The sequence below is a fragment of the Oncorhynchus tshawytscha genome, linkage group LG13 (genome assembly GCF_018296145.1).
Source record: "Oncorhynchus tshawytscha isolate Ot180627B linkage group LG13, Otsh_v2.0, whole genome shotgun sequence".
Taxonomy (NCBI): domain Eukaryota; kingdom Metazoa; phylum Chordata; class Actinopteri; order Salmoniformes; family Salmonidae; genus Oncorhynchus; species Oncorhynchus tshawytscha.
Window position 1 is genome coordinate 68,156,846 of NC_056441.1, and position 13,729 is coordinate 68,170,574.

Consider the following 13,729-nt stretch of genomic DNA (forward strand, 5'->3'; position numbering starts at 1 on the left):
TCAGAAATTAGCTGAGTCAGTTACACCATAAGGACCCCCTTCTTCATGTCCTCATTACATGTAATGCAACAAGACAAATCATGATCTGTAAAGTTCTCTACTTCTGATAGATTTAAACAAACAGTATTGAAATCACCATTGTCACAACCATAAACTCTTGACTCCATCTGTCTGATAGATTAAGATAGGACATGATATAATTAGGTTTTAGAGCCTTAAAGCAACTGAGGAAAAACTTGTATATCACTTGAATGAAGAACAAAAATAAACTCAACTCTATAAAACATTAACTCTAAAGTCAACTCCGTCAGAGTGCTGAAAGATCTGATATAACAGTTATATTTTTATTGTTTTCAAATAAATAATTTTCTATATTTTACAAATGCTTGTACTAAACATTTATTTGTAGAGGCACAAATATGTCTGCTTTGAGTGTCCGTTGTCAACTCCATCAGTGCCTTATCAACTCACTGATGACTAACCCTTTAATAAGATCGATCTTTTAGTCAATATTTAGAAAAAATATTTTAACCTTGTTGCAACATATGCTTAAACTACTGATGTATTTGCTGTGGTAGATCCTAGGGATAATGTTAGCTTTCTAAATGTTGTTTTATGTTCTGAATCTAGAAAAACATGCAAAAAAACTAACAAAAAAACATGCAAACACGAAATTAGCCCTGGTGCATTATATAGCACTATAAAATAAAACAATTAAGACGTTTGGAGATTTGTATTACATTTTTTAATAATCGAATGTTACAATTAAACAATCAAGGCCTTTATTAAACACTTGTTCAACAATAAATGTAAAATTGTAATGCCTTTTATTGTGTCTGACGGAGTTAAGTTAGTTGCATTTTATGAAACACTTAAAGAATTAGGAGGTTGTTCCTTTACATGGTGTGATAGCTGATACTTCTGTTAATATTATCAAATATATTTGTGAAAAAAAGTTTAGATTATCTCATCTTTTTAAGAATCCCTGAACTACACCTGATAAGAATGACATCCTTCTAAGTAGTCATCGGACACCACTTGTCTGTTGTGCTTTGTTTGCTCGATGTTATATGAGGTCAGCTTGCTAGCTGCTCTCCTCGCTATGGTGATGATCAGAACAACAACCACGACGGTCAAAGTGAAGCCCAGCAGAACTCCCAGGACTATTGTCGCCACTTTCCAGCCTGCTCCTGGGGCCATTGATATCTGGGAAACTCCTACAAAGAACAGACAGATGTTTGGTCAATGTCTATCAGTAACTATTGAAAGGACAATATTAGATAAGCAGCATCCCACACAAAATTAAATAGAAGAAATTCGTGAAACCACAACCTGAGTCACATACATACCACAACCAAGTCACATACATTAATTCAACAAAACAAACACCATCATCATGTAATGCCAATTATTTTTCTTTAAATCCTATGTTTTAAACATACTTTTCAAGGTAGCTATGGCGGAGTTGTCCAAGTGTTTGCGGATTGTGTCCTGCAGAGCGGCCTGGAGAGTTCTTTCATCAGCGGTAGTATTCCCATTATAACCGCACATCATCCTGACCACCACACTACCTCTCTGGAAGCCCACCACTGTCATGTCAAAGGATGAATCTGACAGAACAAACCGCATTCTGGGGACAACCTGGAAACATTTTTTATAGTAAAGTAGACGTCTATTTATAAACGTACTTATGGAAAAGAAACCATAGTGTTTTAAGATGACATTTGTAAGACATCACAAGAATTACAAATTAGGGAGTGTATGTGCATACAGTTTTTATGATCTTTGTAGAGGCATATGCCCAAGCATCGCTCCCTGGGTCGTGCAGAGAGGAGTTGAAGATCCAAGAGTTTAATTCTGCTGTTAATTTGAAAACCTTCCTCACTGTAGGAGGGAAGCAGAGAGAGTTGTTATAATAAGCTGTAGGTCAGTCAGAGGCACAAATAGGCCTCAGTATTACAGATTCATCTTTCTCTGAAGACAGTATGTGATATCTGAAGAATTGGTATGATTTCAGAACTTACATGAGCAGAGAAACTTGGATGGAAGACATGTATTTTGGGATGAGCAAATGTCATTTTCTTGATCAAAACAGTCGACAGGATCTATAGTGGGCACATTTTGATGGAATGAAGATGTAATGCAACGTATGTGTAAGATACACAAGTAAGGAATTGATACAGAGGACATTAGTGTACCTTTGCATAGCTTCCCAGGATTAACAGAATTCTGATCTATCAAACCAGGATAGCAGCTACATTCATGGCTGCCTCCAGGACCAACCACACACTGAGCACATGATGAACACAAGCCTTTACATGGATCTGCACCTGGAGAGATATTTCCTACAAAACAGTGAGTGCAATAGTGGTAAATACTGCTTAAATGGATGTACTTAATAGTGTATTACAGGGTAATAACATACGTTCTTCCACTGGTAGTTACTCTTGTATAAGGTACTTATTTCATGTAAAGTGTGGCCCACATTTCAAGCAACAAAGTTTTCTTACTCTTGCAGTCAGTACCCGGTACGGTTGGGTTTTCGTCGTAGAATCCTGCCTTACATTCACATGAATGTGAGGGTCCCTCTCTGACACAGCTGGCATTTTTTGAGCATGTGTAATCGCCTCGTTGGCAGACATCTGCCTCTGTAATATAGTAAAAATGAAGTCACTAAAGGCCACTAAATACACACGGTGATATGATAACCTCCTTAAATTTAGTTAGTCCTTGAATATTTATTTAAAAAAATAATTTGATTGATTCACTAGCACAGAAAAGATCATTGTATGTAGTCATTGGAATTCAAAAACCTTTGACTGAGGTGAAATTCAGATCTACTCCGAGTGCAGATAATTTCAGCGCATTAATGACACTGTTCTGCACGTCAGAGGTTGACAGTTTAACCTCCAGAGCAATGACCAGATCAAAGTCAACGATCACACTTCCTCTGTGAACACCTGTCACAACCACCACCATTTCTTTAGCCCTGGTAAGGTCCTGGTATGCTTTTGGGAGATTGTTTTCCACCTTTAAAGAAATATGTATGTTTAAATCATACAAGGTTGTATTATATTACCTAAATTAGAAAGCAATTGTAAAAAATGCTTAATGAATATTTACCTGCATGGTAAAATTGGCCACAAAGTCTTTGTAAAGTTTGCTGGATTGATTTGAATAATCAGACAAAAACTCTCTGCCTGGAATTCGAGTGGAAGATTCATAGACCTTTCCAGCTTTTGGGGAGAAACGATAAAGATGTAACAAAACAAATGTGATGTTTGCACAAAATGTCCTATTGCACTAATTTGATCTATAATTGTTTTAAAAGAAAAAGTATGCTCTTAGTGAATTCAAGGAGATTACTTGAACAAGAGTTGACATACCAGTGATTATGTCTCTTGAAATGTTTTTCTTGATGTAGCAGGATAAGTACTCAATCATCAGAGTGTATATGGTTCCAGGAGTAAGGTCTGAGAAAACAGCTTTGGTGGCCGAGGTCTCAATCTGAGTTGTGTTGGAATTAGACGCCAGCTTCACCTTGTACTGTATCTGCTGGTCCAGGGTAATACCAGTCCAACTCACACTGATTAACTTACTGGTGACATCCTCCAGCCTGATGACATTCAACAGAGCATCTGACACTGAAAACAAATGACAATAAAAATCAAATAATGCAGTGTATGTACAGTAATATATTCACACATTTCAAGTCTTTGGTATCCACTAGTCTTTGGTATCCATTTGTAAGTTTAAAAAAACTTTACATCTTTACAATCATAGCATCTTATGATGGTTTTTGAGAATAAGTGAAAATAATCTTACTGCATTCTGCAACAGTGGTTTTGATTGTTGTCACCAAAGTAGTGTCTCTGGATGTTAGTCCTAGTGAAGGGGTGGACGGTGTAGATACTGCTACAACTGCTGAGGTATCTGTACCTGTTAACACTGTAGTAGTACCACTTGTTGATGACATTATTAGTCTTAGAGTGGTGACCTCACTTGTGGCTGTTGATGGAGAAGTGGGAGTTGTGGGATCACTTGAAGTGACTGTTGATGTAATATAATTTGAAGAGGGTGTTGATATCAAGAGAGTAGTGTCAACAATTGAGTTCTCTGTCGATGTAGTTGAGGGAGAGGTGGCGTCACTTGAAGTGACTGTATATTGCAAGGGAGAGGTGGTATAACTTGAAGTGACAATAGATGTAGTTGAGGGAGTGGTGGTATCATTTGAAGTGACTGTTGAGTGAGTGGTGACCACACTTGAAGAGACTGTTGAGGGAATTGTTGCATCGCTTGAAGTTACCTCTGATGTTGATGTAGTAGTTGTGGCATCACTTGTCAGTGTATTTGACGGAATGGTTGCCACAGTTGAAGTAACCGTCAATGTAGTTGAGGGAATGGTGACCACAGTTGAAGAAACTGTTGAAGTGGAGGGAATAGTGTCAACACTTGAACTGGCTGTCTCTGCAGTGGAGGCATCACCTGAAGTGACTGTTGATGTAGTGGTGGCATTACGTGAAGTGACTGTTGATGTAGTGGTGGCATTACTTGAAGTGAAAGTTGATATAGTGGTGGCATTACTTGATGTGACATTCGATGTAGAAGAAGAGGTGCCATCACTTGAAATAAACATTGATGTAGTTGAAGGAGAGGTGTTATGACTTGAAGAGACTATCGATGCAGTGGTAGCAACCCTTGAAGTGACTGTTGATGTTGAGTTAGAGGTGGCATCACTAGCTGTGACTGTCAATGGGGTTGAGGGAGAGGTCGCATCACTTAAAGTGACTGTCGATGTAGTGGTAGCATCATTTGAAGTGACTGTTGATGTAGTGGTGGAATCACTTGAGGTGACTGTTGATGTCGAGGGAGAGGTGGCATTTCTTGAAGTGACTGTTGATGTCGAGGTAGTGGTGGCATCGCTTGAAGGGACTGTTGATGTATTGGTGGCATTTCTTGAAGTGACTGTTAATGCCGAGGTAGTGGTGGGATCAATTGAAGGGACTGTCGATGTAGTGGTGGGATCACTTGAAGTGACTGTTGATGTAGTGGTGGCATCACTTGAAGTGACTGTTAAAGTCGAAGGAGTGGAGGGATCACTTGTAGAGACTGTCGATGTATTGGTGGCATTTCTTGAAGTGACTGTTAATGCCGAGGTAGTGGTGGGATCAATTGAAGGGACTGTCGATGTAGTGGTGGGATCACTTGAAGTGACTGTTGATGTAGTGGTGGCATCATTTGAAGTGACTGTTAAAGTCGAAGGAGTGGAGGCATCACTTGAAGAGACTGTCGATGTAGTGGTAGCATCACTTGATGTGACTGTCAATGTAGTGGTAGCATCACTTGAAGTGACTGTTGATGTATTGGTGGCATCACTTGAAGTGACTGTTGATGTCGAGGAAGAGGTGGCATTTCTTGAAGTGACTGTTGATGTCGAGGGAGACGTGGCATTACTTGAAGTGACTTTTAATGTCGAGGGAGTGGTGGCATCACTTGAAAATACTGTTGATGTCAAGGAAGAGGTGGTATCACTTGAAAATACTGTTGATGTCGAGGGAGAGGTGGCATCACTTGAAGAGACAATTGATGTAGGCGAGGAATCGGTGGGATCACTTGAAGTGACTGTTGATGTCAAAGGAGAGGTGGCATCACTTGAAGTGAATGTTAATGTCGAGGGAGAGGTGGCATCACTTGAAGATACTGATGATGTAGTGGTAGCATCACTTGAACTGACTGTTGCTGTAGTGGTAGTATCACTTGAACTGACTGTTGATGTTGACTTAGAGGTGGCTTTACTTGGCGTGACTGTAGATGTAGTTGAGGGTGAGATTGCATCACTTGAAGTGACTGTTGATGTCGAGGTAGTGGTGGGATCACTTGAAGGGACTGTCAATGTAGTAGTAGCATCACTTGAAGTGACTGTTGAAGTCGATGTAGCGGTATCATCACTTGAAGTGACTGTTGATGTAGTTGAGGAAGTGGTGGCATAACTTGGCGTGACGTTTGATGTCGAGGGAGACGTGGCATCTCTTGAAGTGACTGTTGATGTCGAGTGAGTGGTGGCATCACTTGGAATGACTGTCGATGTAGTGGTGGCACTACTTGAAGTAACTGTTGATGTAGAGGGAGAGGTGACATCACTTGGAATGACTATTGATGTAGTTGAGGAAGCGGTGGCATCACTTGAAGTAGCTGTCAATGTAGTGGTAGCATCACTTGAAGTGACTGTTGATGTAGTGGTGGCATCACTTGAATTGACTGTTGAAGTCGAGGGAGAGGTGGTATCACTTGAAGATACTGTCGATGTAGAGGTAGTATCACTTGAACTGACTATTGCTGTAGCGGTAGTATCACTTGAACTGACTGTTGATGTCGAGGGAGAGGTGGCATTACTTGGCGTGACTGTAGATGTAGTTGAGGGAGAGGTTGCATATCTTGAAGTGACTGTTGATATTGAGGGAGAGGTGGCATTTCTGGAAGTGACTGTTAATGTCGAGGTAGTGGTGGGATCACTTGAAGTGACTATTGATGTAGTGGTGGCATCACTTGAAGTGACTGTTGATGTCGACGGAGTGGAGGCATCACTTGAACAGACTGTCGATGTAGTGGAAGCATCACTTGAAGTGACTGTCAATGTAGTGGTAGCATAACTTGAAGTGACTGTTGATGTATTGGTGGCATCACTTGAAGTGACTGTTGATGTCGAAGGAGTGGAGGCATCACTTGAAGTGACTGTTAATGTTGAGGTAGTGGTGGGATCAATTGAAGGGACTGTTGATGTAGTGGTAGCATCACTTGAAGTGACTGTTGATGTCGAGGGAGAGGTGGCATCACTTGAAGATACTGACAATGTAGTGGTAGCATCACTTGAACTGACTGTTGCTGTAGTGGTAGTATCTCTTGAACTGACTGTTGATGTTGACTTAGTAGTGGCATTACTTGGCGTGACTGTAGATGTAGTTGAGGTAGAGGTTGCATCACTTGAAGTGACTCTTGATGTTGAGGGAGTGGTGGCACCACTTGAAGTGAATGTTGAAGGAACAGTGATATCGCTTGAAGTGACTGCTGATGTTGATGTAGTAGTGGTGGCACCACTTGAAGTGAATGTTGAAGGAACAGTGTTATTGCTTGAAGTGACTGCTGATGTTGATGTAGTAGTGGTGGCATCACTTGAAGTGACTATTGATGTAGATGAGGGAGTGGTGGCATCATTTGAAGTTGATGTCGATGCAGTTGAGGGATTGGTGGCATCACTTGAAGAGACTGCTGATGTTGATATAGTCGCGGTGGCATCACTTGAAGTGACTGTTGATGTTGAGTTAGAGGTGGCATCACTAGCTGTGACTGTCAATGTAGTTGAGGGAGAGGTCGCATCACTTAAAGTGACTGTCGATGTAGCGGTAGCATCATTTGAAGTGACTGTTGATGTAGTGGTGGAATCACTTGAGGTGACTGTTGATGTCGAGGGAGAGGTGGCATCACTTGAAGTAACTGTTAGTGTCGAGGGAGTGGTGGCATCACTTGAAGTGACTGTTGATGTCGAGGGAGAGGTGGCATTTCTTGAAGTGACTGTTGATGTCGAGGTAGTGGTGGCATCGCTTGAAGGGACTGCTGATGTTGATATAGTAGCGGTGGCATCACTTGAAGAGACTGTTGATGTCGAGGGAGAGATGGCATCACTTGAACTGAATGCTGATGCTGATGTAGTAGCGGTGGCACCACGTGAAGTAAATGTTGAAGGAACAGTGTTATCGCTTGAAGTGACTGCTGATGTTGATGTAGTAGTGTTGGCATGACTTGAAGTGGTTTTTGAGGGAGTGGTGGTATCGCTTGAAATTACTGTTAATGTCGATGTAGTAGTGGTGGCATCTCTTGAAGTTGATGTCGATGCAGTTGAAGGATTGGTGGCGTCACTTGGAGTGACTGTTGAGGGAGTGGTTACATCACTTGAAGAGACTACTGAAATTGATGTTGTAGCGGTGGCATCACTTGGAGTGACTGTTGAAGCAGTGGTGTCATCACTTGAAGTGACTGTCAATGTAGTTGAAGGAATTGTGGCCACAGTTAATATTTCTGTCAGTGTAGTAGTGGTGGTAACACTTGAAGTGAAAGTAAATGTAGTTGAGGGAGAGGTGGCATCACTTGAAGTGACTGTTGAGGGTGTGGTGGCACCACTTGAAGTGAATGTTGATGTAGTTGAGGAAGAGGTTGCATCACCTGAAGTGGGTGTCCATGTGGCATTTTCTGAAGTTACTATCAGTGTAGTTGAGGGAGTGATGGCATTACTTGAAGTGACTGTTGAGGCAGTGGTGGCAACATTTGAAGTGGTTGTTGATGTAGTATCATCTGAAGTGACTATCGATGTAGTTGAGGGAGAGGTGGCATCACTTGAAGTGACTGTTGAGGGAGTGGTGGGATTGCTTGAAGCGAATGTAGGAGGAGAGGTGGCATCAATTGAAGTGAATATTGATGTCGAGGGAGAGGTGGCATCATTTGAAGTTGATGTCAATGCAGTTGAGGGAGTGGTGCCATCACTTGAAGTGACTATTGATGTAGATGAGGGAGTGGTGGCATCACTTGAAGTGGCTTTTGAGGGAGTGGTGGAATCGCTTGAAATTACTGTTAATGTCGGTGTAGTAGTGGTGGCATCATTTGAAGTTGATGTCGTTGCAGTTGAGGGATTGGTGGCATCACTTGAAGTGAATATTGATGTTGAGGGAGTGGTGGCATCACTTGAAGTGAATGCTGATGTTGATGTGGTAGCGGTGGCATCACTTGAAGTGAATGTTGAAGGAACGATGTTAATGCTTGAAGTGACTGCTGATGATGATGATTTAGTAGAGTTGGCATCACTTGAGGCGAATTTTGAATGAGCGGTGGCATCCCTTGAAGTTACTGCTGATGTTGATGTAACATTGGAATCATGACTTGAAGTGACTGTTGAGGCAGTGGTGGCATCACTTGACCTGACTGTCGACGTAGTTGAGGGAATTCTGTCCACAGTTAATGTTACTGTCAGTGTAGTAGTGGTGGTATCACTTGAAGTTAAAGTTGATGTAGTTGAGGAAGAGGTGGCATCACCTGAAGTGACTGTTGACAGAGTGGTGGCAAAACTGGAACTGATTGTCGATGTACTTGAAGGAGTGGTGGCATCACTTGAAGTGGGTGTTGATGTAGTTGAGGGAATGATGGCAGCATTTGAAGTTACTCTTGGTGTAGTAGTGGTGGCATGACCTGAAGTGACTGTTGACAGAGTGGTGGCAACACTTGAACTGACTGTCAATGTACTTGAGGGTGTGGTGGCATCACTTGAAGTGGATGTTGATGTAGTATCGTCTGAAGTGACTGTCGATGTAGTTGAGTGAGAGGTGGCATTATTTGAAGTGAATATTGATGTCGAGGGAGTGGTGGCATCACTTGAAGTGAATGCTGATGTTGCTGTGGTAGCGGTGGCATCACTTGAAGTGAATGTTGAAGGAACAGTGTTATTGCTTGAAGTGACTGCTGATGTTGATGTAGTAGTGGTGGCATCACTTGAAGTGACTATTGATGCAGTTGAGGGAGTGGTGGCATCACTTGAAGAGACTGCTGATGTTGATATAGTAGCGGTGGCATCACTTGAAGAGACTGTTGATGTCGAGGGAGAGATGGCATCACTTGAACTGAATGCTGATGTAGTAGTGGTGGCATCACTTGAAGTGACTATTGATGTAGATGAGGGAGTGGTGGCATCATTTGAAGTTGATGTCAATGCAGTTGAGGGATTGGTGGCGTCACTTGGAGTGACTGTTGAAGCAGTGGTTACATCACTTGAAGAGACTACTGAAATTGATGTTGTAGCGGTGGCACCACTTGAAGCTAATTTTGAAGGAGCGGTGGCATTGCTTGAAGTGACTGCTGATGATGATGTAATAGTGGTGTTATGAATTGAAGTGACTGTCAATGTAGTTGAAGGAATTGTGGCCACAGTTAATATTTCTGTCGGTGTAGTAGTGGTGGTAACACTTGAAGTGAAAGTCAATGTAGTTGAGGGAGAGGTGGCATCACTTGAAGTGACTGTTGAGGGTGTGGTGGCAACATTTGAAGTGACTGTTGAGGGAGTGGTGGGACTGCTTGAAGTGACTGTAGAAGGAGTGGTGGCATCACTTGAAGAGACTGCTGATGTTGATGCAGTAGCAGTGGCATCACTTGAAGCTACTGTTGAGGGAGTGGTGGTAACACTTGAAGTGAAAGTCAATGTAGTTGAGGAAGAGGATGCATCACCTGAAGTGAGTGTCCATGTGGCATTTTCTGAAGTTACTATCAGTGTAGTTGAGGGAGTAATGGCATCACTTGAAGTGACTGTTGAGGCAGTGGTGGCAACATTTGAAGTGGTTGTTGATGTAGTATCGTCTGAAGTGACTATCGATGTAGTTGAGTGAGAGGTGGCATCAATTGAAGTGAAGATTGATGTCGAGGAGAGGTGGCATCACTTGAAGTGACTGTTGAGGGAGTGGTGGGGTTGCTTGAAGTGAATGTAGAAGGAAAGGTGGCATCAATTGAAGTGAATATTGATGTCGAGGGAGAGGTGGCATCATTTGACGTTGATGTCAATGCAGTTGAGGGATTGGTGGCATCACTTGAGGAGACTGTTGAGGGTGTGGTGGCACCACTTGAAGTGAAAGTCAATGTAGTTGAGGGAGAGGTGGCATCACTTGAAGTGACTGTTGAGGGTGTGGTAGCACCACTTGAAGTGAATGTTGATGTAGTTGAGGAAGAGGTTGCATCACCTGAAGTGGGTGTCCATGTGGCATTTTCTGAAGTTACTGTCAGTGTAGTTGAGGGAGTGATGGCATCACTTGAAGTGACTGTTGAGGCAGTGGTGGCAACATTTGAAGTGAAGATTGATGTCGAGGGAGAGATGGCAACACTTGAAGTGACTGTTGAGGGAGTGGTGGGATTGCTTGAAGTGACTGTAGAAGGAGTGGTGGCATCACTTGAAGAGACTGCTGATGTTGATGCAGTAGCAGTGGCATCACTTGAAGCTACTGTTGAGGGAGTGGTGGCACCACTTGAAGTGAATGTTGATGTAGTTGAGGAAGAGGATGCATCACCTGAAGTGAGTGTCCATGTGGCATTTTCTGAAGTTACTATCAGTGTAGTTGAGGGAGTGATGGCATCACTTGAAGTGACTGTTGAGGCAGTGGTGGCAACATTTGAAGTGGTTGTTGATGTAGTATCGTCTGAAGTGACTATCGATGTAGTTGAGTGAGAGGTGGCATCAATTGAAGTGAAGATTGATGTCGAGGGTGAGGTGGCATCACTTGAAGTGACTGTTGAGGGAGTGGTGGGGTTGCTTGAAGTGAATGTAGAAGGAAAGGTGGCATCAATTGAAGTGAATATTGATGTCGAGGAGAGGTGGCATCATTTGACGTTGATGTCAATGCAGTTGAGGGATTGGTGGCATCACTTGAGGAGACTGTTGAGGGTGTGGTGGCACCACTTGAAGTGAAAGTCAATGTAGTTGAGGGAGAGGTGGCATCACTTGAAGTGACTGTTGAGGGTGTGGTAGCACCACTTGAAGTGAATGTTGATGTAGTTGAGGAAGAGATTGCATCACCTGAAGTGGGTGTCCATGTGGCATTTTCTGAAGTTACTGTCAGTGTAGTTGAGGGAGTGATGGCATCACTTGAAGTGACTGTTGAGGCAGTGGTGGCAACATTTGAAGTGAAGATTGATGTCGAGGGAGAGATGGCAACACTTGAAGTGACTGTTGAGGGAGTGGTGGGATTGCTTGAAGTGACTGTAGAAGGAGTGGTGGCATCACTTGAAGAGACTGCTGATGTTGATGCAGTAGCAGTGGCATCACTTGAAGCTACTGTTGAGGAGTGGTGGCACCACTTGAAGTGAATGTTGATGTAGTTGAGGAAGAGGATGCATCACCTGAAGTGAGTGTCCATGTGGCATTTTCTGAAGTTACTATCAGTGTAGTTGAGGGAGTGATGGCAACACTTGAAGTGACTGTTGAGGCAGTGGTGGCAACATTTGAAGTGGTTGTTGATGTAGTATCGTCTGAAGTGACTATCGATGTAGTTGAGTGAGAGGTGGCATCAATTGAAGTGAAGATTGATGTCGAGGAGAGGTGGCATCACTTGAAGTGAATATTGATGTCGAGGAGAGGTGGCATCATTTGAAGTTGATGTCAATGCAGTTGAGGGATTGGTGGCATCACTTGAGGAGACTGCTGATGTTGATGAAGTAGCGGTGGCATCACTTGAAGAGACTGTTGAGGGAGTGGTGCCATCACTTAAAGTGACTGTTGATGTCGAGGAGAGATTGCATCACTTGAACTGAATGCTGATGTAGTATCGGTGGCACCACTTGAAGTAAATGTTGAAGGAACAGTGATATCGCTTGAAGTGACTGCTGATGTTGATGTAGTAGCTGTGGCATCACTTGAAGTGACTATTGATGTAGATGAGGGAGTGGTGGCATCACTTGAAGAGGCTTTTGAGGAGTGGTGGAATCGCTTGAAATTACTGTTAATGTCGGTGTAGTAGTGGTGGCATCATTTGAAGTTGATGTCGTTGCAGTTGAGGGATTGGTGGCATCACTTGAAGTGAATATTGATGTCGAGGGAGAGGTGCCATTACTTGAAGTGAATATTGATGTTGAGGGAGTGGTGGCATCACTTGAAGTGAATGCTGATGTTGATGTGGTAGCGGTGGCACCACTTAAAGTGAATGTTGAGGGAGTGGTGGGATCGCTTGAAGTGACTGTCGATGTAGTTGAGAGAAGGTTGGCCACAGTTAATATTTCTGTTGGTGTAGTAGTGGTGGTAACACTTGAAGTGAAAGTCAATGTAGTTGAGGAGAGGTGTCATCACTTGAAGTGACTGTTGAGGGTGTGGTGGCACCACTTGAAGTGAATGTTGATGTAGTTGAGGAAGAGGTTGCATCACCTGAAGTGGGTGTCCATGTGGCATTTTCTGAAGTTACTATCAGTGTAGTTGAGGGAGTGATGGCATCACTTGAAGTGACTGTTGAGGCAGTGGTGGCAACATTTGAAGTGGTTGTTGATGTAGTATCGTCTGAAGTGACTATCGATGTAGTTGAGTGAGAGGTGGCATCAATTGAAGTGAAGATTGATGTCGAGGAGAGGTGGCATCACTTGAAGTGAATATTGATGTCGAGGGAGAGGTGGCATCATTTGAAGTTGATGTCAATGCAGTTGAGGGCTTGGTGGCATCACTTGAGGAGACTGCTGATGTTGATGAAGTAGCGGTGGCATCACTTGAAGAGACTGTTGATGTCGAGGAGAGATGGCATCACTTGAACTGAATGCTGATGTAGTATCAGTGGCACCACTTGAAGTAAATGTTGAAGGAACAGTGATATCGCTTGAAGTGACTGCTGATGTTGATGTAGTAGCTGTGGCATCACTTGAAGTGACTATTGATGTAGATGAGGGAGTGGTGGCATCACTTGAAGAGGCTTTTGAGGGAGTGGTGGAATCGCTTGAAATTACTGTTAATGTCGGTGTAGTAGTGGTGGCATCATTTGAAGTTGATGTCGTTGCAGTTGAGGGATTGGTGTCATCACTTGAAGTGAATATTGATGTCGAGGGAGAGGTGCCATTACTTGAAGTGAATATTGATTTTGAGGGAGTGGTGGCATCACTTGAAGTGAATGCTGATGTTGATGTGGTAGCAGTGTCTCCACTTGAAGTGAATGTTGAGGGTGTAGTGGCA

General features: G+C 42.9%; 1 protein-coding gene across 1 annotated transcript; it reads right to left on the reverse strand.

Moving 5' to 3' along the window:
• Positions 1–738: 738 nt before the first annotated feature.
• Positions 739–10,786, reverse strand: LOC112266145 (serine-rich adhesin for platelets). The gene is made up of 12 exons (XM_042294947.1): positions 10,770–10,786; positions 10,620–10,651; positions 3,826–10,263; positions 3,387–3,644; positions 3,124–3,236; positions 2,814–3,030; positions 2,511–2,648; positions 2,199–2,345; positions 2,025–2,105; positions 1,772–1,884; positions 1,443–1,641; positions 739–1,217 (listed from the first exon to the last, which is right to left on the reverse strand). The coding sequence occupies exons 1-12, from the start codon at positions 10,784–10,786 to the stop codon at positions 991–993; spliced, it is 7,980 nt and encodes a 2,659-aa protein (XP_042150881.1). The 3' UTR covers positions 739–990.
• Between the last annotated feature and the right edge of the window lie 2,943 nt (positions 10,787–13,729).